The sequence below is a fragment of the Phycodurus eques genome, chromosome 4, assembly GCF_024500275.1.
Source record: "Phycodurus eques isolate BA_2022a chromosome 4, UOR_Pequ_1.1, whole genome shotgun sequence".
Taxonomy (NCBI): Eukaryota; Metazoa; Chordata; class Actinopteri; order Syngnathiformes; family Syngnathidae; genus Phycodurus; species Phycodurus eques.
In genome coordinates, this window is record NC_084528.1 from 27,702,473 (window position 1) to 27,726,070 (window position 23,598).

A 23,598-nucleotide genomic window follows, 5' to 3' on the forward strand; every position below is an offset into this window, starting at 1 on the left:
GTGACCCAGCTTCAGTGAGTTTACCGTGATAATGCTCACAGCTCACTGGGCAGTGTGAATGATGAACAGACCTCAGAAGTAACACAGGATGGTTTTCATGAATCATCATCAGAATCATGATTCTGATTTATGTTCAGGCCCAAGGATTCCTGGGCCTCTGGAAAGCGCTAAATCCCCTAGCAGGGTCTTTTTCCACCCTCCAAAAGTTCCTCATTACAGATAGAAGAATGTCATGAACACGGGTAAAGTTCTTGTAGTGAAAGGGGGCTTATAGTGAAGTGTTATAATATATTAAAGGTTGCCAGTGATGGGCCGTTCATTTTGTACCTGGGATTTAAGTGAGGATTTACCCAACTCAATTTATCTCTTTCTATACTACTACTATTACATCACAATTATATAAATAATTAATGCTATACAAAAAATGCAAAATAATAACATGCAATTGTGCAACCTACTGAACATCTGGAGCAGTTCAGACTCAATATGTGTTTACTACCATGACATGCTGATTGTTCAATTTATTCATGTGTGCGAACATGTTTTGCTCTGATCAACCAATCAGAGGACGGAAAAAGGCAGACTGTTTGGGAATAAATTAATACAATTTCATTAAACAAATGCAGTATTAGAATTTAGGTTGCAATTGTTGGTCCTTCTGATCGTGTTACTTCAGACCAGCGGAGACCTCAGTAGTATAGCTGATATTTCCATTTAACAATGAAGTGAGCCCTTTGTAAAGACATTAAGATCGTAATACGACAAGACACCTGTCATATATGATTATGGTTAAGAAAGACCAGTAGTTGTAAAATCATGGTCTGGAAACGCTCCATTTGACCTACTAATGAGCGGTGCTGCGTTCACGGACTGTTGAGGAAGCCTGTACGTCACGTCGCTGTCATCATCATCATCAACCGTCAGAGGTCGAGCAGCGATGGCGGATGCGGACGACGTCGACATCATGATGAACTATCGCGGAGATTTGTTAAAAAACGACAAAAAGAACAGCCGCTACCCCTACTGCATCGTCTGGACTCCCATTCCTATTTTATCGTAAGAAGCTAACGCCCGAGTTTATGCTAGCTGTAGTTTAGCAGCAGTCACAGCTTTGTTTTGCTAGGTCGAATACAAACAATAGCTTTATTTCATTCAACAGCGGGCATTGTCTTTGTAGCTCACTGACACTCGCTGTTTTATCTACTCTACGAAATAAACAAGCATAATGTTTGAATCGATGTTTACGACTGTTTTCATACCGTATTGCAGGTGGGTGCTGCCTTTCATTGGTCATCTGGGGATATGCACCTCTTCCGGAATCATAAGAGATTTTGCTGGATCTTATTTTGTCTCGGTTGGTATCGCTCATCCATTCATGCATTAAAGAGCCCGAATAATTATTGAAATCCTCTGTTTCAAATGTCATGAGTCATATACTTTTACAAGAATCCATATTCATAAATATATTCATAAATGTTTTCCATTTTCCAGGAGGACAACATGGGCTTCGGGAGACCAACAAAGTAAGTAATCAAACTAAAAAAAAAAAAAAAACAACTATTAAAATAATAATATCAATATTGACCACCACAAGTTAATGAAACGTTTCCATACTTAAGGTATTGGAAGCTCGATGTGGACAAAGTGTGTGGCAATGGTGCTGCGACTTGGGACAAAGCAGTGCACGATGCATCTGAAGAATACAAATGCAGGCTGGTAAGAAATAACAATTTGGACTTTTAGTCATGGATTCTGAAACAGCATTGTAATTTTAATCACTACTTGTGTTGTTGTTGTTGTTGTTTAAGCATAACCTGTGTTTTGATAACTGCCATTCCCACGTCGCCATGGCCCTCAACCTCATGCACTATGACAACAGCACCTCTTGGAACATGGTCAACTTGTGTGTTCGGTCTCTCATTCATGGCAAATATGTGAGGTAAGTACTCAAAACCTATTCACTTTTTTGACTCAATACGCATTAAGTTTTTTTACCAATAAGAATTCAAGTTCACTTGCAAACGGACCTAGATCCACCGAAAGATGTGGGTTTCGTTCCGCTTCGCAAGTGTTCACAATCAGCAGATTGAACTGCTGGAACAGAGCATCCACCCAATTCCATGTAGTAAAGTTTGAAGAGTAATGTTGTGATAAGACTCACCTTCCAAGTACAAAGAGAAACCACCCTGTTTTTTGTTGTTGTTTTTTTTATACTGTTTAGCCAACCAACAAACATCGAAGAAGACAAAAACCAAAACTGTCGCATACATACATACATACATACATATATACCGCATATCTTCACCAGGTTCGCGGTTTTGCTGACTTCAGGTGAGATGCGGGGTACACCCTGGACTGGTAACCAGTTAATCACAGAACACATAGACAAACAACCATTCACTCTCCCCTTCACACCAAAGAAAATTTAAAGCTATCAATTAAGCTAACATGCATGTTTTTGGAATGTGAAACAAAACCAGAGTACCCAGAGAACATTGCATACGTTTAAACGAAATAATAAAATAGCACATACATTGTTACGGATTGATCAGCGGGGATTGAGGTGGGCTGGGTTTTAAAAAGTCACAATTGCAAAACTGCTAAAACTTTCCATCAGCAGTACGAGCTGTTTTATTTTATTTTATTTTTATTTTCATTGGAGTCATCAATGCAGACAAAGTGACATGACCTCTCCAACTCCCGTTGCTGGCGTGAGCAGTCAGCGAGCCCGATGACTTTTCCCCTTGTCGAAAAAGTCAACTCTTGGTTATAACCCAAACAGCTATCATACCGTCAGAATACCGTTGGAGTTTCACTTGGTCTTATTATTCGTATGTTAACCTATTTTTACACTTGTATGACAGTGTAGAATCTTAAATTGTTACTCAAAACATAAAGGGTTTATGATGGCAATAGTTTGACAGATGATTGAGATTTACAGTATTTGTTAAGGGAAAATAAGAACAAATTGGAGTTCGACCAGTGTCTATGTTCATCTTTATAGATAGCATTTAAAAATAATCCACATTTTGGGCAAGTCTAAGGTCAGTTTATTTCACCTTGGAGTTGGGGCAGTATTAGTTGAAGCATCTACATCACAGACGTGCACGCAACGTGTTTTAAGGTCTCTCTACTACCCCATACAGACATATGGCTGAGAGTCGCGCCCTCATTATTCTCTGTTGACCCACATAGAGAACGCTGGCGTCACAGTTTGTGCTGCCTCCGCACATCCACTCCCACGCCGCAGGAGTCTGTTTAACACAGGGGGAGTCGTGTAATTCATCACTGACAGAAGCGCTCCCCTAAGTGCCACCACTGGAGGTCACCTCTCCGCTGGGGCTCCCTGCGCCGAGCGGTGGGAGGGAACGACAGTAGGACGAGCACTCTGCTTGTGGGAGAAAATACATCGGGCCAAGCGTACCTCTCTCATGTCCTTGTCTCTCCACAATATAGAAAAGAAGGGGTGGGGTGGGGTGGGGGGTGCGCAGTATACAAGTTGTAGCTGACAAGCCCTGTAACGCTATTTACCCTCTTTGTATCCTTCAGCTGGGCCGCGTTCTTCAAGACCTGGCTGCCCTTCATCATGCTCTGCGGAGTCTTCGCCATGTTCATCCTAACATTCAACCTTCAGTAATACAGTACACAAAGAGACTCATTTATTTGCATTTCTTTGACACACCTTGTGTTTGATTAAGAGACAATGTCAGCGGTGATGTGTATGCAGTAATACTTCACTGCATACACATCAACGCTGACGACGTTTCTTTAATATTTATTGATTAAGCATATTTTGCATTGTTTTAGGCCCAGGCTCCCACAGTGCTGGGGAAGGATTCGGTGATGAGTTTCATATGTATTTTTTATGATGAATGTGTTTCCAGACTGGCTAATGTACGTCAGTGACGAAAAATGGAAGTGACAAGGTGAATCACTACGCAATCTCAATGCTGAAAGTGTTCATCAATTATTCAAAAGATTAAGTGATATGAAGCACTACCAAAGACAGAATGATGTAGGACCCGTCGGAGGAAAAATGACCTTGAGTAGATAAATGTTTTCTTTTTCTTTTCTTTTTTTGAAGTTAGGTTACATGTTTTGTTGTGATTGCATTTCATTGCTTAGAAACTGTACAGCGTCATCGTGGAATGTAATTTTAGCATCAAACAAGCATTACTTTATCGCATTGCCGATATCACTATAAAGTGCATTTTGGTGTCCTCATCAGAATTACTCAGTCATCATGAAAATGTAGCAGAATAATGAAATTCTGCGGTCCAATTACGTGGTCAGACATTTAAACATATACCAATACAATAAGTCTCTTAAAATGTGTTTCCTTGACTTTATACAATTGGTTTCATTTGATGTACGCAATTTTGGCATGTGCCACACGTTGGTCTGCTCACTACAGTGTGTGTGTGTGTGTGTAATAAGCGGGTAAATAATAATAAATTCCAAAATGTTTTCCATAGTTGTCATGTCTGCAACAAGTTATTTGATAAATGTCTTTTTTTTTTTTTTTCTTTCTTCTTCATCATATGTGTGAAGTTGAATGTTGTCAAGCTTAACATTTCCACTCTGTGACAGTGCAATATATTTCAGGAATTTGAAATATATTTGTTAAACAGTACACAGCTTGCTCACTGAATCATGTGGCTGAGTTGAAGGTCCACCATGTGCTCATTAATTAAATGCTAATATTAGCAACAACCAAAAAAATGTCCACACTGTCATTGTTCACCCTGTAAGCAAGCTCATGTATTTTGGTGTTTGTATGTACACTGTCTGCTTGCAGTTAATTTATTTTTTGAAGTGGGAGCTAACAGAATAATATCTCCTTATTTGAATGAATATAAAATTCCAAAATAGAAATGTAAACTTTTTAAAGGCACCTTATAGTGATATTGACTCTATTACGATGCATTTTTGTGGTGAATACGTTTGTACAGAATAATGTTTTGTATTGTCTTGTGAGCTATGTATCAACTGTCTCTCTTGCCTCATAGGGGTATAGTGGAGGTCACAGCCAGCAGATGCTCTGATTGTCCACTGTACCTTTAAGGGAACTACACACCTTTTTTTTTTTTCATCCAGCAGATTCAGCGCTACAAGAACTGCCATCAATTTACAAGACCCTTTATTCCCAGTGCAGCAGATGAGGAGGGACAATTGCTATGGCGCTTTTTTTAAATGGTTTTTTTTTTTTTTTTGCATTTGTGAGATCCGCTGCATGAAAATATAGACTCTTGTGGCTTAATTTATTCTATTCTGTCTTTTTCTGTAGTTGTTGACTGGGTACTGTTTAGCAATGTGTATTTCTGCAGTCTGGGTGCTTTTGGGATTACTTTTTTGTGCCCAGTCCAGGTGCTCGGAGTGTCCCGGTGGCTGCGAGTGTTTTGCTGTCACACGGACAGTGAAATGCGTCTCTAAGGATCTCCTGATGGTGCCGCAAATTATTCCGGGATACGCAAAGACTGTCATCATCACAGGGAATACTATTCACAAGATTGGACCTGATTTTTTTACAGAGCTGGAGAATGTTTCCAATGTGATTTTAAGCAATAATGGGTGAGAATGCACCATATTCATTCATATTCAGAGTTCAAGCTGTGTAAATGTAGGAAAAAAACATTTTGTTTGTGTTTATGATGATAATGCATGACAATGGTTAACCAGGGAAGTTGTCCCCACAGGGTGACAGAGATGGCATCCCACAGCTTCTCCGCACTCATCAACCTGCGCTTCCTGGACCTCAGTGGCAACCAGCTGTCAATCATCCATCCAGAAGCTCTAAGCATCGCAGGCAGTCCTCTGCAGGAGCTCAACCTGAGCCGCTCGCTCTACAACTTCACCGCCCTGACAGACCTCACCACGGCTCTGCGCTGGGGGGACCTGCGGGGGCTCCTCCGTCTGGACCTCTCCGGGAATCACCTCGCTCGGCTTCCCCCGGGGATGTTCTCCCACCTGCTCAGTCTGCAGCAGCTCTTCCTTAGGAACAACTCTATGGTGGCAGTCTACAGCGGAACCTTCTCCGGCATGAACAACTTGGAGGTGCTCGACTTGACGCACAATGCCTTCAGGACATTCGGGGCTGATGATCTCAAAGAGCTGGAGAAGCTCGGGAACATCCGAATCCTTCTGGGTAACAATCCGTACTCCTGCTCCTGTGACATCCAGAGTTTTGTGGCTTGGTTGAATGATTCGCGAGTGCAGGTAGATGTGGATTCTGTGAGGTGCGCCTCGCCAAAGCGAGTAACCAACGCCCGGCTCCGAGGGCTTAGGTTGAGGGCCATCGGATGCATCGTTCCCAACCCACCAGAGATTACTGACCTTAGCCTACAGACGTCCTACGTCTTCCTCGGGCTCGTGCTGGGCTTTGTGGGCATGGTCTTCCTCTTTGTGCTCTACCTGAATCGCAAAGGCATGAAGAGGTGGATTATGGAAATGAGAGACGCGTGCCATGATGTCATGGAGGGATATCACTATCGATACGAGATTGACTCAGACCCTCGCTTGGGCCACATCTCTGCTCCAAACGGCATCGGCAGGGCACGTCAGCATTTGGGAGTATCTCTGTCGCAGCAACCGCCAAATGACACTTGTCTCGTTACTGCAGAATCACAGGTCAAACCTCTCAAATGTTCTTCTGAAGCTAGAAATGTCTTGTAGATTTGACTAGTTTACTACCAGTAGGTTTACAGTTTGTCTCTGTCTCTGAGCTTCTGCATGTCCTGCAGCTGAACGTAAGAAATAAACCCAACCCTTAAAGTGCCTTCGTGCGTGGATGGCACTGACTGGAACATTTTTATTAGAATTTTTTTTTTTTTAGGTGTATTTACCTGACATTTTTATAGAAAAATAGTGCATAGGATTGTCAAACATGCAAAAATAAGTTTGCTTACATGTATATTTGTGTTTTTATTCATTTGTTGTGACTTACAATACTACTTCACTGTGTTGCCTGGCCTATCTGATTATATAATTATCTTTGTAAAGGCCACATTTCTGATACAGTTCTTGTATGGTAGCACATTATCTAGGTCTACCTAATGACTGTATATTTCCTTACTGTCCAAAATGATCATGTATGGAATTAGCTTAGTCCAATGAGAAATCACTCAATTTAATCAGACATCCTGATTGTAAAGCATATTTAGAAGTTCAATTAGTTTGAAATCTGTAATTAATATGACAAAAGTTGTTTCTGAGCAACTGGCATGAAATGTGAATTCCTCATTAAACGAACACGCTTGCTGTATTTTGCGTGTGCGTCCACGAGATTTCATCTGACTCACTGCAGGTGGGGGCAACGCAATTGTTTTCCATTGGAAGGTGAGGGTGATTAAGTGCTTCCATTGTGGGGGGGAAATAGGGCAGAATGAAATATCTTGTTTGGAAATAACTTGCTCGCTCGGCTGTGTGCCACTGCGTGCCAGCTGTGTATTCTATACAGCACGAATGAGAGTCCCCTCGCTTATATACTGGTGAAAATTATTATTATTATTATTTTTAATGAGTTCCTTTATTATTGTTATTGGTTTGTTATTGGTGCTTTGCATCCGAGCCTAGTTGATGTCGTCTTCCGCCCTTTTTTTTTTTTTTTTTTTTGCGCATTAATACCCGCCTCGCGTGACGTCACAATTCACCTGAAGGCGGTTGAGGTAAAAGGCAGCCAGGGATTAGCCGTAGCCGCAGCTAGTGGCCAAACACCGGACGACAACAAGTGCACCCGACCAGACACAACGCCAATGAGTCCACTTCGAATTTCACATAGAGGCCCCGCTTTTCATTTTGGTCGAGTTCGTTGTTTGGCGAGAGCAAAGTCACCTTTATCTTTTTGTATGCGGTCGGTTGTAACGCTTTGTTTCGGTGTGACGCGAGAGTAGATGAACTTTTCTTTCTGCGACTTCCGTCCTTGGCTCCCCCATCAAGTCATTTGGGCTCAACCGGTTACTCCTATGCGGTAAGTACAATTTTTGTTTGTTGCCATTTAAGCGCGAGGCGGTTGGTTGCGTTTTGGGTGTGTACCTTATTTTCCCAATGCTCGGGCTCACAGGGAGGGACGAAAATGAGTCCGCAAGCACTACATTCAGTCGTAGTCACGTTCCCGTGTTACAGTTTATTAGAATAATTTATAGGAGTTCAGAATCGAGTAAAATGACAAAAAAAAAAACCATTGAAATAAAATACATCATTCTCATCAGAGATGCTGATTATTAACTATATTGCGTGTGGAGATCACTACATTCGTTGAAGTTTTCCTATGGCCAACCAGAGGCCAGAAAAAGCAGAGATGACCCACCGTTGCGTCCCAGCTGCATTTCTGGAATGAATACCGGTTATGCAGATGGTTTTAAGTTTTGAGAGCAGGGGGTTTACTTGTGTATTGTCTTCCCCTTCTCCCCAAGCAGGTCAGGGGGGTTGTGAGCCATGCCTGGCTACAGCACTGGGGCCCCGCAGGCATCCCGCCACCACAAACATCACAGCCCCAGAGCAGACAAGTACGCTCAGGCCCCAACTATATTCAGGGAGAACAAAACCAGCCACGACTCCTATAAGGATCCCTACAAACCGCCTCATCACAACGACCGCTCCCGCTACTCTGAGACCAAACATGGTCGCAAAGCACCCCCGCGCGGCGGCGCCGGACGGGGCTCAGAGACTATTGGCTTCATTCCTGGCTCGGCAGACAACACGCCCACCAACAGACATGCCTGTGGCTCCTGTGCCTCCGTGGGGTGGAGCGGCTGTAAGGCCCTTATCTGCTGTGTATTGACCTGTGGATTTTATGGCAGCCGAGAGCCTTGCCTGCCCGTTAACGAGAGCTCCACAGACAATCCCCCTAAAGCAAGTATCGAATCCCACCCTCCTAATGGCGTGGCTGCGACCAAATCCCCCGGTGGCGGCATCTCTTTTGAGCCCAACAAGTCCACTAAATCTGTTAAATTGTTGCCCACAAGCGACAGCTTCCGCTACCCGGACGTGCGCATCGCTGGTCAGTCGGTAAGGTATCCGGTAATGGCCTCCAAGAGGACCCGAACCTCGGGCCGGGGGGAAAGCCAGCGGCCGATCAGCAACACCAGCCTGTTATCCCGTGAGGACTACGACTTGGATGACCGGAGCGACACGGGCACAGATATTGACTCGCTCATCACCAAGAAGCTGCTGGAGCTATACGCCCTGCATCAGATCGACCAGCTGGCCAAGTGCACTTCTGACTCGTCGTTCTCCCGCAAAACCAATGAGATCAGCGAGCTCATATACAGCATCGCTCAGGACTACAACCTGGAGGAGCAGGAGGCAGAGTGCAAGCTGGTGCACGGCGTCATTCGCATCAGCACCCGCAAGGGCAAGAGGAACAAGAGGCATCATTCTGCGGGTCACCGTCCTAATGGCCGCAGCGACGGCACTCTGCCGGACAGCGGCAACGAGACCATGACCAACACCTTCGTGAGCAGTGACTGTAAGAATCTCCATATTTTCTTCATGGCATCGTAAAATACCCAAAATGACATGATGCTAGTTTTTGAACTATGAACTATTTGACTACAGTTTATCGTGGAGGATTCCAGACCAACCCGCAATAGGTGAAAATCTGCCGTAAAGAGAAACCAAAAAAAAAACAACAACTTTGTTTTATAGTTTCACCCTTCCTGGTTCTTACACACTTCAAACACATTTACACTTATTAAAACATACATTTTAAATGACTCCTTAGCGTCTGTTCTCATTCTCGAGCACGCGCAATTCTCCAAATAAGAGGCCAAGTGTGCTTGCGCCAATCAGTTTGTCACTCCCAGCTCCAGTTTACTGTAAAACAAAAGTGAATTAAATATTGTACATTTAGAAATCAAAATCTTCAACCAAATCATATAATTGCGTCTAACAAAATTCTGCTAGCGTAATGCTAATATATAATGTGAAACATCTTGGATAGGCTCACAGAAATTGGCATAGATGTTATGGTAATTATAATCCTTCAAACAACAAACACGGAGCAGCAACAATATACACAGGCATATTCTCTCTGATCTGAGGGAACAACAACTTTCACTGTAGGTTACCTTCTCTGCCTCTTCTGAACATTAACGCTGCAATACTTAGTAAATGATTCGATTAAAATTTACTGCACATAAAAGTACAAACTTGTACCTAAGTAAATGTTAAAAAAACAAATATAGTTCATAGATAAAATGCATATTTATTGAACTTAAAAGTTAAATACAACTGAACTGTACTTAGGCAGTGTTTCTTTCGTGTTTGAGAATCGCAGAATCAATCAATTATTAAGCCCATCACTAGTTAAAAACACAGCCGAAGCTCTTTTCTATGCTTCATCACTTCACAACCCATTAACCAGCTCTTTATGAATACGCGAGCTTCAAAATCACACACACAAAAATACATGAAAATGTGTTTTTATAAAGTTGCATTTCTCCATTTGGTTTCTTTTTGTTCCCATCAATAGTTCCAGAAGTGAAAGTGTCGGAGCAGACGCCGTCAGATGAGCTGGCGAGGAAGATGAGACAATACAGCGGGAGAAGTGAGTTCTGCAAAGCAGTCCTTTAAGACAGGGGTCCACAACCACCAGGCCGCAAGCCAAAAAAAGTGGCTTGGGAAGTAGATATCTGGTACAAATAATTTGTAACCTTTTAAATGTTATTTTATATACATTAATGTAGCATTGTGTTTTTTTTCACGCACCAGTAAGCCAAAAAAAAAAAAAAACAGGCATTGCACATGCTGATTTTTAATATCTTAACTGATTTATTTATTCTTAAATGTGAGGTACCCCACATCATAGCAGGAAAAATAATTGGCAAGTTTGTATTTACCGCTATTCTAGCGTGTCGTGTAATCCAGATGACCAACACAGCACACCACACACACACACACACAATACAATATCTCCACCGACACTCGTTAGTCTCCTTCTCCAAACCAGATTTTTGTCACAGTACCGAGACTGACATGTCGGGAAAAACAAAGAAGAAAAACGAGTAGTAGTAGATTGATAGTTGATAAGGTATCGAAGACGCGAGGCGAACTATTAACTTATCTGGGAACAGCGTTGCGGTTTCAAACTCTTGTCATTGTCATTTTAATTGTGGTAAATGACTTGTGAGGCACGCTGATGCAAACACTCAACGTGTTGCTCTTCTATGAGCTTCAGGTAGCTTCCTGTGGCGCTAACGATCTGTTTCACATCCTTGGATCGGCCAAGACTTGGTGTTGAGCACAAACATGAGGATTTGTGAGCGGAAAAATTGAACAAGCTGATCGTTTTCGCTCGTCGGCCCCAACCATTTTCCGATTCGATCAGGAAGGAAAAATTCCCTCTTTGCACGGCCTCCGATACCGCAAGATAATCTCTCAGGATAAAAATGCTAAAAAATGGCACTCCACTGTATGGCGGGGATTTTCTGTGATAGACAAGTAGACTCGTTCCACCCAAAAATCAGTGCCGGTTGAACATTGTAATTTTACAAACCAAGTGCAGAAATTCTTTGATATTTGAAGACACCCTGAACACTTCCTTGGCAATCTCTGCGATTGTGGTAAACGTAACTGGTTTGTGGTGCGAGGAAAGGTTGGGGACAGCTGCTGTAAGAAGGTCCAAGCTAAATGAAGCGGTCTGCGATTAGTGGTTAAACCCACATCCTCGTACACATCTTGATATGAAGCTGCAGAACCGCCCCCACAGCCACCTCTCTTTCCTGCTTCCCAGTAACGTAGCACCCAGTCACAGTGAAAACGCCGCATTCCGATCTTTTTCTGCGCATTTTACAATCCCCTATTTTCTCGGTCACCTTACACCCGCCGATCAAGCCGCGTCCACCCCTCCAGCCGAGCGGTCACATGACACCCCCGGCGGCAGATCAAGTCCCATTAAATATATGCCAGAGGATGCCCTGTGATTTGTTGTGTCATTTTAGAGGCCAACTAGGATTTCTGAGGAATTACAGTGCAGCAGCCCTTTTTGTTGTTGTTGGTCTGCAAGGAGGCGGCTAAAAAGGATGAGGTGCCATGTTACACGTCTTTTCTTTCCGCAACTTTGGCACCGCAGCCTGGGATTGTCAGCCTCCCTCGTGTATCAGATGTAAGCTTTGTAAAACCCCAATGCATAAGATAATTGTAACGTATAAAATATCACCATTAACATTTCACTTTTTTAATTATTTTTTTTTAAATTCCTATAAAATTATTACTGTTAAAAAAAAAAAAAAACCTGACAATTAACCAAAACTAGGTTGTACAAAGAACATCACGGTCACAGGCTGGCGCTGACGTCGTCTCCTGTCTTATTATCTAATTGTGCCACTGTGCAGTAAGTTGTGGCATTGTACCCCTTCTCTGGGTTCTGTGGAAAAGGCATAGGCGGACAAATCTTCTGTTTGGAGTCTGATGCGGCACATTTACGAGACGTCTGTGTAAAAGAGGCTCATGGCTCATCTTGTCTCTTCCCCTTCAGAAATGCACAACATAAAAATAGGACTGCAAATGATAGGAAGGGGCTTTTAAAGAAGACTTATTAGGACTTTTTCACAGTTTAAAACCATTCCCAGATGTTCTAATCACGTCTTTGACATGTTTTTGTCAAAATAACTTAAGCATTAAGAGAATAGTACACTTTACGCACCCTCATTTTTGTCTTGCTGAAATGAGCTCGTTTGAGAGCCGGTCTTATACAAGTGAGCGACTGGACTACCCGCTTCATATACTGCTACTGGGGAGTACGACTTTCATTACCACGGCAACCGGTTGACAAAAAGCTCAGTGTTGATCGTGTGAAACCATAATATATTTGCTCAAATGGGAAACTAAATGTAGGCAGCACGGCGCAAGAATTGTGAGCATGTCTGCCTCACAGTCGAGAGATTCTAGGCACGAACGAATCTTGGCTCAGGCCTATTTGTGTGGCGTTTTCGTGTTCTACCCATGCTTAGGTGTTTTTTGTTTTTGTTTTGTTTGTTTGTTTGTTTGTTTGTGCCTTCCCCCCCCCCCCCCCCCAGATACTACAGCTTGCTCCCACATTCCAAAAACATCAATTTTAGCTCCATTGAAGACACTGCATTACGTGAATGCGCTCGATTGCTAGCAGCCCGCCCAGGGCTGTTAAAATGGGAAATATGGCCATAAAATAAAACTGCCCAATTTAATTTAATTTTTTTTTTTTTAAAACTGAGCAATAAACTCGATTCACCTATTTGATTAATTATTCACCCAGCCCTAGTATCCTGCTCCTCATCCAAAGGCAGCTGCTATATGCTCCAGCTCCCCCGTGACCCTCAACAGGACACACTCTAGAAAAAGAATGGATTAATGGAAAGTACTTTAGATGTAGGCTGAAGAAGTCTTGTCTTGCCACTCTTCCCCACAGTCAGGAGATTATTTTTGCCTGGACTCCACAGCCAGTAATTCCTGTTGTTCATTTAATGTAGCTTGTAGAACTAATGTTCTTTGTTATATTGTTTTCCCCACCTACCTTTTGACAGCGGTGTGTCAGTTTTCAAATGTTTCAAAGATGAGATAATGGCTGCACGTCTCTTTCAGCATACTCCTCCAGCAGCGCCACGGCCTTTTCGCCCTACCTGCACGACACCGAAACGGACTCGTCAGGTGCGCCTCTCCTTGCGCTGTAGTGACATGGCCGAATATTGTACATGCCCGCCTTTTATCTTCCTGCTCTCATTTACTGAATTCTGTTCTGCAATGCTGGCTGGCTAAGTAAAGGGAAGGAATTTGGGAAGTTTGACATCTTTCCATTGGAATTATTGAGAATTAACTGGAGATTTGGACGGAATATTTTTTTTCATGCTCTGCCTCATTTTAAAATGATCTGTAACTCTTATTATTATTTTCCACAGTAGCCAATGCAAAATTTCCAGTTGATTCCAGTAAAATTCCCGTGAGAAATTCAAACTTCAAAAATGCCTGGAAATTTACTACCCTAGTTGTAAGTCTCATCTTTAATTGCTGCTAATGTTATAGGTTTCGATGAATTTACCTCCCTTCAGTCATGTTGTTTTTACGAAAGTGAGAGGATTGTTTTAATTGTTGTTTTTGTATTGTTTTTCTTTTCTTTTTTTTTTTCTACTATGTACCGGTATTTGTTACATATGTCAATTTGCAGTGTCATGTTCGAAAAAGATGAATGTCTACACTTCAGGCAGGTTTGGCAGTCACGGCGTTGGAATGTAGAAGATGAATGACCTGAAGGTTTATACAAGTGATTGTTCAACTTTTGTCAGGGCTTACAGGCGTTTTAAACGCCACACAATCATGTTTTGACTCAAGGATTTAGCCATATTTCCTTGTAAATATTATTTTTAATTTACTTCATGGGTTGTTAAACCACTTGTGACATTTGAATGCATTTTGTATTATTATTATTTTTTTTTTTAAAGTGGTGAATGCTGTTTTGGACAGTAAAAATCTCAATTTTATTGTCATTTCATGTTCAATAAAGATGTGTATTTGTATGTGGTTGTCTTTCTATTCTATCTGCATATGTATTAAGGTGCACATATTACTTGCAAATATTGTACACCGGATATGCTTGTGGTGATATTAGATGAACAATCTAATAATATAATCTAAATATTTATACAGTTTCTTCCATTTTAACTTCCCGGATGCTGTTGTCTTTAAAGTTCATGTTTGGCTTCCGTGGGGCGTCTAGTTGTCATTTATTAAAATTAAACAAATCAGAGAAGAACACAGTGTTAGCAGACAATTTGTAACTTTAATGTGCTCTTGGATTTCATACTGTACTACTGTTAGCGACACACAGAAGCTGCTATTGCCTCAAAAGCTATATTGTTGCGTTTTTCCTCTAATTTTATCTTGCAAAATACTTTTTTCATTTAGATTTTTTTTTTTTTTTTTTTTAACTTTGTCTTGTGATTTTCTCTGTTGTAAATGTAATTTGTGTAAGTCCTATTTGTTAGTATCTTAATTTTTTTTTTTTTTTTTACCCTTTTTTCAATTTCAATTTTCTATTTTTAATTCATATATCCCAGCTGACTCGGGCAAAAAACAGTACACTGAGTTACTTGAATGGCTCTGCTATTATCATTACTTAATACTGTATGTCGAGCGGCAGCTTTAGTTGCCGTACAAAAATCAGTACGTAAATACACATCTGTAAGTTGTACAAAATGCTTCAAGGTAACATGAGTTTAAAAAGGAGTCAAACAAACCCGTCAGTTAGTGCAAATACACTAGTGGTCTTCCATCAAATTTTTTCGTACCTGTGTACAGTAGATGAATATTGTTTCATCCCAACTATTCTGTGACATGATTTATGATAGCAAACCTGACTGAGCCGCTTCCCTTAGTCAATGTGAAGACAGCCCTCTGGTGTGGAAGTGTACATGAAAAGTTCTACATAGGTTGAAATATGCAACGATAGAAAAAGAAATGCATTTCATATTTTAAAGTGTTATCTACTGTATACACTTAAGGGCCACATACAGGGATTATTTAATATGCCCCACCAGAGTTCTGTAGTAGGCCTATCTGTTGTATTATTTAGCTTTTTTTTTTTTTTTTTTTTCTAAAACTGGTTAATGAAACAAGGTATGGCCCATTTGTCCATTTAAAAAAAAAAAAAAATAATAATAATGTAGTCATGGAACACTAAAGTTTGCCCACGCCTGGTATAAGTTATACAGTATTCCAGCAAGTTGACGGTTGTGTCCACAATTTTCCGCTCCTCTGTCTACTGTTTTTATTTTTAAAAATTGTATCACTTGCATTGTTTTGTCATCTCCCTGAGGTGACCGTGATGCGCAAGGCAGGATTTTTCCGCTCTCAGCAAAAGCAGGAACTTGTTTCGCTGGTTCTAACGAAAAGGAAATCAAATTCTAGGGGGTAGTCTTTGTTTTTTTTTACAGTGAGGATGCAGTGCAGAAGTGAGGCCTGATTTTATTTGTATTTATTTCATGGGTTGGGGTGTGTGTGTTGTTTGGTTTGTCAAAAAAGTCAAACTCAAACTGATGGAGCAGGGTTAGAAATAAAAAGAATCTATGATAAAAGCTTACTTGCTGCTGCTGTCTTTTATAGTGTATTAGACATTTTCTGTTATCATAAAATGTAAAAGCTTCAACTTGGGTATAAACATGAACCACCCTCGCCTGAATCAAAACAAAAGTGACAAAAACAGCAACAACACTGCACTTGCGTGCAAGGCTGAATTATTTTCCCTCTGCCGAAATTTGTCGTGACTTGCTTTTGTGTGTTTGTTGCAGGCGCCCTGTGCAACACTTGTTTCCTCTCAGCCCCCACCAGCACATTCCTGTTTTACCTGTATGAGGTGTCTGGTAAGAAGCTCTCTCTTTCCCAGCTCTCATGCATGCTCCATCCACAAGGCCGTGCTCGTTACAAAATATGATGTGGCTCGCGTGGAAGTACGTGGCACTTGCGCAATCAATAATGAGTATACTGTACTTCACTTTATAAGTACAATATCAAGTGGGAAGGTCCGAACGTTTATCTTGTCGACGGGTCATTTCCACTTGTTTCCACTAGAGAGAGACAAATACAGTATCACCCAGTAAATGGAACAAATTGTTATTTGTTGAATGATATCCTTGAACTGAAAAGCACACAAGAAAGTCAAAGCAACGTAAAAGTTAATAAATGACTTTGACATGTCCAATGTTGCGTGTATATATTAAGTTATTAAATATTTAGTTGATTGGAATGCTGTAGAGATTGTGCCAGGATCTTCTAGAATGTTGCAATTTCAAAATTGGCCAAATAAAATCAGGGCTGTATAGTATAGTTAGTATAGAAAATGATGAATATCTCGAACACTTTCTTGCATCATTTTCAGTCAACAGACACCCAAAACAAATTGACGTTAAATATTTTGCTCAAGGTATTCATAATTTTGGGGCAAATATGAATATGGAAGAAAAGTAGATTTATTTCAGTAAAACTAAAAAATTGAAACTCATGAAAAGTAATAAAAAATAGAATAATGAGATATTAAATGTGGGGGTTTCCTGCACTCTAATTTCTAATCATCCAAGATTTCCAAAGAATTATGGAATATTTCATTCTGTGTGGAGTGATCGTATGAGTTTCACTATGAATTGAATGACTGGAATAAATCAACTTTTCTATGATATTCAAATTTATTCACATGCACCTGTAATTACTTGATTTTTAATTCAAAATGTGTGCGTAGTGCTGCTTTAAAGTTGAAATATTCTGTTCTGTAACACGTAAAAGTTGCTAACCTTTGTGCTGTCACACGACCCTGTATGGAAAAAAAAATGTGCATTCTTTCATTGCTTCTTTGCAGATTATTGCAATATGTTTTTGCCAAAACAAATTGTGATTTCATTGAGCGGGGGCAGCGAGGCCGCCTGTAAGTTGCTGTCTTTGAGGATGGCAGTGCGAGAAGAATTTAACAGCAAAAAGCCTCACAACAAATGTAGGGATATTTAGTGGGTAATAATCCTGCATTGTAATACAAACTTCAAAACACAAAAATTGAGTTTATGTATAAAAATAGGTTTATTTGAATTGTTCTGTAGATGCAAAAAAATATATATTTACAAGAGAGTTAACATTATTTCAACAAAGGGCATGACATTAAGACATCATTTTTTGTAATTGTGGACAACTAAATCTCCCCGGACATGAAAGAGTTCCTGCCGTTTGCTTCCATTTAAGAAAATGTGCAATGCGCATTTGCATTTCAGTGGAAAAGATTTGGTTGAGTCTGTTTGACGGAGGCGTTCTCTACCTGTAGAAGAGCATGTCCACCAGTAGCTCCAGTAGGTCAGCTTGGCCAATTACAGGCCGGAATAAGAGCTCGATGATGAGGCTGGGCGTAATGCTCTGCAGCATGGACGCCGTGAGCAGGATGCGTGCGAAACGCTCCTGCCGCATGGGGTGAAGTAGCTGGACCACCTCGCTCAAGGCGTGCTGGGCCTCTTGTTGCAAGCCCTCGATGAACAGAGATGCCTGTAGATCTGGGATGTCTGTTGGATGCAAAGACATTCAGTGGCTGGTTTTCAAGACATAGGAAAGCAAGCGCGCAATGTATCTGGTTTACACACATACCTGGGTTAAATATCGTCGTCCCTTTAAGGTACGCATACTCCTTTGGACTCAAATCTAAGCTCCAGAACTTTTTGAGGCAGGATTTGAGTTTGCTGACGCCGCCCATGGTGGGCTGCTCCCTCTCCATCTCAGTTCCCCCCTCACGCCGCAGAAGAATCTTCTTCAGCATGCTGTCGGCCGGGACGTCGGCCACCTCAAAGTCCACGTGCTCCTGCGCCAGGCCCAGGATGAAGAGGGGCGCCCAACAGTTTTTGAGGAGCATGAACTGGTCACTGGGCAGAAGCTGCTTGAAAGCCGGTAAGTTCTTTATGAAATGAACGGTTTTGACTAGAACCGCTGAGGCTTCCTTGCAAATTTCAGACGGCCTTGTCAAGCACACCGTTCGCCGAAGCTCACAGTTGCATCGGTGAGGTATTGAATTAGAGTTGTTTGGACTTGGGCTGCTGCTACCCAGTTGGCTGAGAATGTTGAAGAGGATAGGATTTAACAGTCTGTCGCTACTGCACTGACATCGGTTATCCATGACGGAGAGGCTCTTCTGGAGTGATGCACTCCCGCCTCCACCGCGTCTGTATTTATAAGGCCACCCAAGTGGACCTTGACTTGTCAATACTCGCGCCGTGAAAAAACAACCATGTGCTCTGCCAGGTGACTGGTGGTATAACCCCGGGAAAACTGATAAGCTTTTCTCAATGAAGGAGCTGGTGGAGTAACGTCTGGATATCAAGAGGGCTAGGCCTTATCTTCGGGCCCGTGTCATTAACCCAGGCCGTACCAAGCTACCAAGGACTCTGAAGGTAATCAGGCCCAGCTCTGATGGGTCCCCACATACTGCCAGCTCATACTTGGCTGGAGCTGAAAAGGCCAACGCCGGCCAATGGGGCATTGACCTCGAAGTTAAGTACTCTGGATGATGTCATTGGTACATTTTTGTAATAGTTGAAGCAAAACCTATGACACCTACAAACCTACCTTCTTTGCCAATTTTGTTTGATTTTAAATCTCAACCTTATTTCAGCATTCATAGTCTTTGTGAAATGTGAGTGCCGTGAGATTTTTCTCATGTAAAATAGGTCACTTGGCTTAATAAAGGTTGGGAAACACTGCCGTAGATCAGTGTTGTACCAGGATAATCGGAATTGACACACTATGGATGTGTTCACCAGTGGTTCCTAAACTGTAGGGGTGATGGGGAGCTGCTGACCTCGACTCGGGACATTGTGAGTCTGTGGGGAGAAGACCTCCTCAATTTGACCGACCCACCTTCACAGGATGAAGAAGGGCTGGGGACTGTGAAATGGGGTTTCCTATCTCTGCGGTCTAGTTCGCTTCGTGGTTGACACGCCATTGGAAGTGCCTCAGGATTGGCTGACAGGTATTTTTGTCCACCTTTTGAAGAAGGGGGACCGGAGCTGGACAAAGGGGCTGGGGAGAGCCAACTCTGCGCGTCCTTGATTCAACTGCTACCTCTGCGGCCCGACTCGGTCGGATAAACGGGGAAAAATGGATGGATGGATGGAGGGAGGGAGGGATGTTTCACACTATTGCGACACTTGTCTTTCTCTTTATTCCTGTTTACAGTCTTGCAAATTACAACAGGTAAAACAAGTTTCTTTATTTGAAAATGTAATGTAATTCAAAGTTTGAGTAGCAACGCTTTTAGAATCAAGTTCAGTTCGTGCAGTTAATAAGTGTACTGCAAAGGCTAAATAACATCCACCTAATATGTATTTTACTTCATTAGCCTCATCGATCATTCCTCCAAAGAAATCTTGTCCTAATCTTGAGTAATCAGGCTTCGACAATCGAATTTGAAATAGTGTGTGTCCACACACACTAATGCTACAAGTACATAATAAAAGGCTATCCCTTGAAATGTGAAAAACACACAACGTTGTCTCATGTGTTCCTTGAAATGCCCTACAATACACTCTGCAGTCATCAGGCTTGATGAAGCATGCTGACCATTGTAAATGCTTGTGATAAGACTTGTTTATAGAGGTTCGGAGCAGGCAGAGACCGACACGGAGGACAGACGCTTATCTGCTGCGTGACTAAGTTTAAATAAAAATGTCCTTCGCTCTAAAAGTGGAGCAACTGCTAAAATCATTGTGATTAAGGAAGCGAATTTATTCATGCGAGAAGAGGCATTATGCAATGACTGCCACTGACTGGCCAAGTAATACCTTCATTAAGTTACTCCAAACAAGAAGCAAGGCACAAATAATACAGTCAAATATATGGCTATTAATGGACAGTATTTCATTTTTTAGTGGAGTCACAGGGTTTCGCTGATGCGAACGCCATATCTAGTAGCTGACAGTTGACCTTGGCCTACTGTTGTAACGAAGCGTCGTTTGCTTGACTCCAACCCCTCCAGGTCAGTAAGGCAAAGGGGAATCATTCTCTCCCAGCAGAGACATTACTCCACTGGAGAGGTATAAATAAATAAAAATAAATAAATAAATCACATTCTCTTGTTAACGACTTTCGATGAAGGCAAATGCTTTTTTTTTTTTTTTTTTTAAGTCAACGAATAGTATTAAACCGGAGTACCCGGAGATAACCCACGCAGGCACGGGGAGAACGTGCAAACTTCACACAGGCGATATTACAGCTTAGTGATCAGTTGTGAAACTCGGAGTCTCTATTACCTCTTAGCCCTTTGACTTCCCATTTGAACAGGGGTGTGTACATTTTTATTTCCACGAGCGTCCCTTCACCTCTTTTTGTAATAGTTGTATTAATGACTGTGCTGATTTCATGAACAGAAACAAATACATAATCCAAGTCTATTCTACCAAACCCACGACTTTGGAAGAACTTGAAGGGTGAAGACGAGAAGTTATGTCTTCCATCCCACAAGAGCTCCTTGTGAAATCAGTTAATGCGGTTCCCAGGCGGCTTGAGAAACTAACCAGCTAACCAGCTGGCGAACCATATCGAATTTGAAATAAAACTCCATGCAATACACTTTCTTCTCATGCTCATTTCTTGTAAGAATTATAGTTCAGAAATAAAGTTCAAGTACTTAAAAATAGGGATTTACGTCTCAATCACACCGGTATATATAAAGTACAACCACAACCAAACAGAAGCAGACAGACTATTATACTGCCCGCAGGTGGCCAAGGTGCACACACCGGAAGGAACAGTATAATGTCCATTGAATTAAAGCATAAAATGTGACAAAAATAGTTTAATTATTTACATTGTTTTTAATTATGTCATTACTGTTTGCTTTTCTAAAGTACAATATTATAGAGTGCTATTTTTCTTATTGAAAACATTTGGCGGGGGCTTCCATTTTAATGGTATTTTCATTTATTTCAATGGGGGAGGATGATTTCAGATATGAGTCTTTTGAGTTATGAGTGTGGTCACGGAACCAATTAAACTCATACCTCAAGGCACCACTGTATGATTAAAGTTCATTATAGTATATTTCAGTATCTCAATAAATTTGAATATTAGATAAATAAGACAACCAAAATGATTTTTTAAATGTAGAAATTAGGTAGTAATTGGCCTTCTAAAGAGTATCCGATGTAGTTAATGAATATGCATAATATATGAGTGTTCCTTTTAGAATTGAACTACTGAAATAAAAGAACTTTTCTACGATATTCCAATTTATTGAGATGCCCCTGCATAAGGATAAGTTCTTAATCGCTATCGTATATTTTTCTGGAAGCAGTTCTCCTGAACTAAACTAACTAAACTCTTTTTAAATCTTCATTTTCAGTGTCATCACACACTATTAAATCCTTTTTGTGTCCATCTACAAAACAGACACCTACAGTATGAGGTAGGATCCAAATCTAAATCATCAAATTCATTTCTTGTTATTGTATTGGTGTGAATTCCCATTATTTCTGTGTGTGTGCGTGATAGCTGGATTTGCAAAAAAAAAAATCATTTCAGCATTTTTTACAAATATATTCGGCATGTTTAACGGCTAGATTTGGACTTCTAGAAGGTATGGTGGTTGTGACTAATGCACAATAGGAGTGTAATCCGGTGTAAATGGTTTGTAGTGATGTCAGGGTCCAGACACATGAGTACAGTTTTACTGCCTATTACTATCCAAACAAAGAGATAAACGTTAAGGTGAAGGCCAATCACAGAGTTAGCCTCTGGGTTAATGAACTCTGGTAGAAGACATTTCTTGGTCATCTTTTCGACAGACAGGGACAAAACGGAAATCACAAAAAATATTCATTTAAAATTAATTTGCCACAAAATGTTATCTTTTATATGGTATTGTTTTTAAATGTAAATTTATGTAAATTTTTAAAAATTTTACATTTTCACCAGACCTTCCCCCCCACTCACCCCTCCCAAAACAAATTGCAACTCAAAGTATAATGTTGTGCAATTACAAAAGACATCGGCAATAATAAGCATATTGTTAAATTTGCATTTTGCTAACTGCGTCATTCTACACAGAGAATTACCTTACAAAATGGAAAGGCTGTAATGTGCGTTTTTCTCTTTTACTGTTATGCATGCGTTACATTTCTGGCGCAGGTTTAAAACCGAATTAAAGAAGGACTATAGCGTTCCTTGTGTGGAAAAAAACAACAACAAAGGAGCATTCTGCAGTGTACACATGTACTGATAGTTGACATCTTTAACGTTTTTTTAAAACTTCAGAGACCTCACACATGACAAGGAAAACCGCATATCACACACAAATTCATATCGCCACCCCCAAACATGATGTACAGTATGTAGTAGTTGTCGTGCTCATAACAGAAGAGGAAATTGAAGAAGTTAGGCTAACTGTAAGCTCATCTGGTACAGTAAACCGCAGTTGCAAACTATTTGCCTTGCTATTTTTCTTATTGTGAATGACATGGAAGACACTTTACACTTTAAAATCTAACATTTCAGACTGTCGGCCCCGACTGTTTTCTGAGCTGATCGGGGGACACCACGGGATAATCGCATCGGCTAATATTTCAGACATCCGACAATCAGGCCTTTGCTGACTTTGATTGGAAAAAGGGGAAATGCTCAAATTCGGTCCGTGTGGGTCCTGCTTTAGACACAATGCAAAATATAATATAGTACAAAGGCATTTACAAAATTACAATAATAAGCACATTATTAAATCATCATCTTGCTGACCGTGTCACTCAAAACAGAGTGTCATCTATACAAAGGCAAAAAATTTTATGCAGCTCAGGGCCGCCGCTATGAGAGAGAGTCGTCAATCCTGCCATGTCATTGCAATGTCGATGGGGATTCCAGTTGTGTCACTGAGATATGGATCAATATCAGCCAGCTCTTGGGGGTCTCCTACTAGCCAACAGCCAGGAAGAGCTATTAAGCGGCCCTATATGGGGGATTCCTGACACGTTGTCATTGCAGTCTCTAAAGTAGTGCCGTTGTTTTGTCATTGATATGCCATCAGCCGTTTATTGGGGCCCCCTTATCTTGGGACCCTAGGCAATTGCTTATGTTGCCTGTCATGTTAGGGTCAATTGAAAACTCAAAATTGTCCATAGG

General features: G+C 41.2%; 4 protein-coding genes across 5 annotated transcripts; 3 read left to right on the top strand and 1 right to left on the bottom strand.

Annotated features, from left to right (window-relative positions):
- The first annotated feature begins 920 nt into the window (after positions 1 to 920).
- Positions 921 to 4,474, top strand: LOC133402176 (transmembrane protein 222-like). Its single transcript, XM_061675798.1, has 6 exons — positions 921 to 1,056; positions 1,270 to 1,354; positions 1,492 to 1,523; positions 1,620 to 1,716; positions 1,809 to 1,939; positions 3,550 to 4,474. The coding sequence occupies exons 1-6, from the start codon at positions 938 to 940 to the stop codon at positions 3,635 to 3,637; spliced, it is 552 nt and encodes a 183-aa protein (XP_061531782.1). The 5' UTR covers positions 921 to 937; the 3' UTR covers positions 3,638 to 4,474.
- A 101-nt stretch (positions 4,475 to 4,575) lies between these two features.
- Positions 4,576 to 7,248, top strand: LOC133402175 (trophoblast glycoprotein-like). The gene is made up of 2 exons (XM_061675796.1): positions 4,576 to 5,571; positions 5,697 to 7,248. The coding sequence occupies exons 1-2, from the start codon at positions 5,312 to 5,314 to the stop codon at positions 6,670 to 6,672; spliced, it is 1,236 nt and encodes a 411-aa protein (XP_061531780.1). The 5' UTR covers positions 4,576 to 5,311; the 3' UTR covers positions 6,673 to 7,248.
- A 415-nt stretch (positions 7,249 to 7,663) lies between these two features.
- Positions 7,664 to 14,476, top strand: kdf1a (keratinocyte differentiation factor 1a). Of its 2 annotated transcripts, none has more exons than XM_061674984.1 (4): positions 7,664 to 7,966; positions 8,412 to 9,466; positions 10,472 to 10,546; positions 13,558 to 14,476. In XM_061674984.1, the coding sequence occupies exons 2-4, from the start codon at positions 8,434 to 8,436 to the stop codon at positions 13,644 to 13,646; spliced, it is 1,197 nt and encodes a 398-aa protein (XP_061530968.1). In that variant the 5' UTR covers positions 7,664 to 7,966; positions 8,412 to 8,433; the 3' UTR covers positions 13,647 to 14,476. The 2 variants fall into 2 exon arrangements, with proteins under 2 accessions (XP_061530968.1, XP_061530967.1); XM_061674983.1 differs by having other exon boundaries at positions 8,415 to 9,466; positions 13,558 to 14,475.
- A 3,284-nt stretch (positions 14,477 to 17,760) lies between these two features.
- Positions 17,761 to 18,607, bottom strand: nr0b2a (nuclear receptor subfamily 0, group B, member 2a). Its single transcript, XM_061675799.1, has 2 exons — positions 18,085 to 18,607; positions 17,761 to 18,002 (listed from the first exon to the last, which is right to left on the bottom strand). The coding sequence occupies exons 1-2, from the start codon at positions 18,605 to 18,607 to the stop codon at positions 17,761 to 17,763; spliced, it is 765 nt and encodes a 254-aa protein (XP_061531783.1).
- Between the last annotated feature and the right edge of the window lie 4,991 nt (positions 18,608 to 23,598).

Coding starts and splice junctions, on each gene's coding strand:
- LOC133402175 (XM_061675796.1), top strand. CDS start 5,312: ATGTGTATTTCTGCAGTCTGGGTGCTTTTGGGATTACTTTTTTGTGCC. Junction 5,572..5,696: donor GTGATTTTAAGCAATAATGG/GTGAGAATGCAC, acceptor TTGTCCCCACAG/GGTGACAGAGATGGCATCCC.
- kdf1a (XM_061674984.1), top strand. CDS start 8,434: ATGCCTGGCTACAGCACTGGGGCCCCGCAGGCATCCCGCCACCACAAA. Junction 9,467..10,471: donor CACCTTCGTGAGCAGTGACT/GTAAGAATCTCC, acceptor TCCCATCAATAG/TTCCAGAAGTGAAAGTGTCG. Junction 10,547..13,557: donor GAGACAATACAGCGGGAGAA/GTGAGTTCTGCA, acceptor CGTCTCTTTCAG/CATACTCCTCCAGCAGCGCC.
- nr0b2a (XM_061675799.1), bottom strand. CDS start 18,607: ATGGATAACCGATGTCAGTGCAGTAGCGACAGACTGTTAAATCCTATC. Junction 18,003..18,084: donor GACGACGATATTTAACCCAG/GTATGTGTGTAA, acceptor TGCATCCAACAG/ACATCCCAGATCTACAGGCA.
- LOC133402176 (XM_061675798.1), top strand. CDS start 938: ATGGCGGATGCGGACGACGTCGACATCATGATGAACTATCGCGGAGAT. Junction 1,057..1,269: donor ACTCCCATTCCTATTTTATC/GTAAGAAGCTAA, acceptor ACCGTATTGCAG/GTGGGTGCTGCCTTTCATTG. Junction 1,524..1,619: donor GGCTTCGGGAGACCAACAAA/GTAAGTAATCAA, acceptor TCCATACTTAAG/GTATTGGAAGCTCGATGTGG.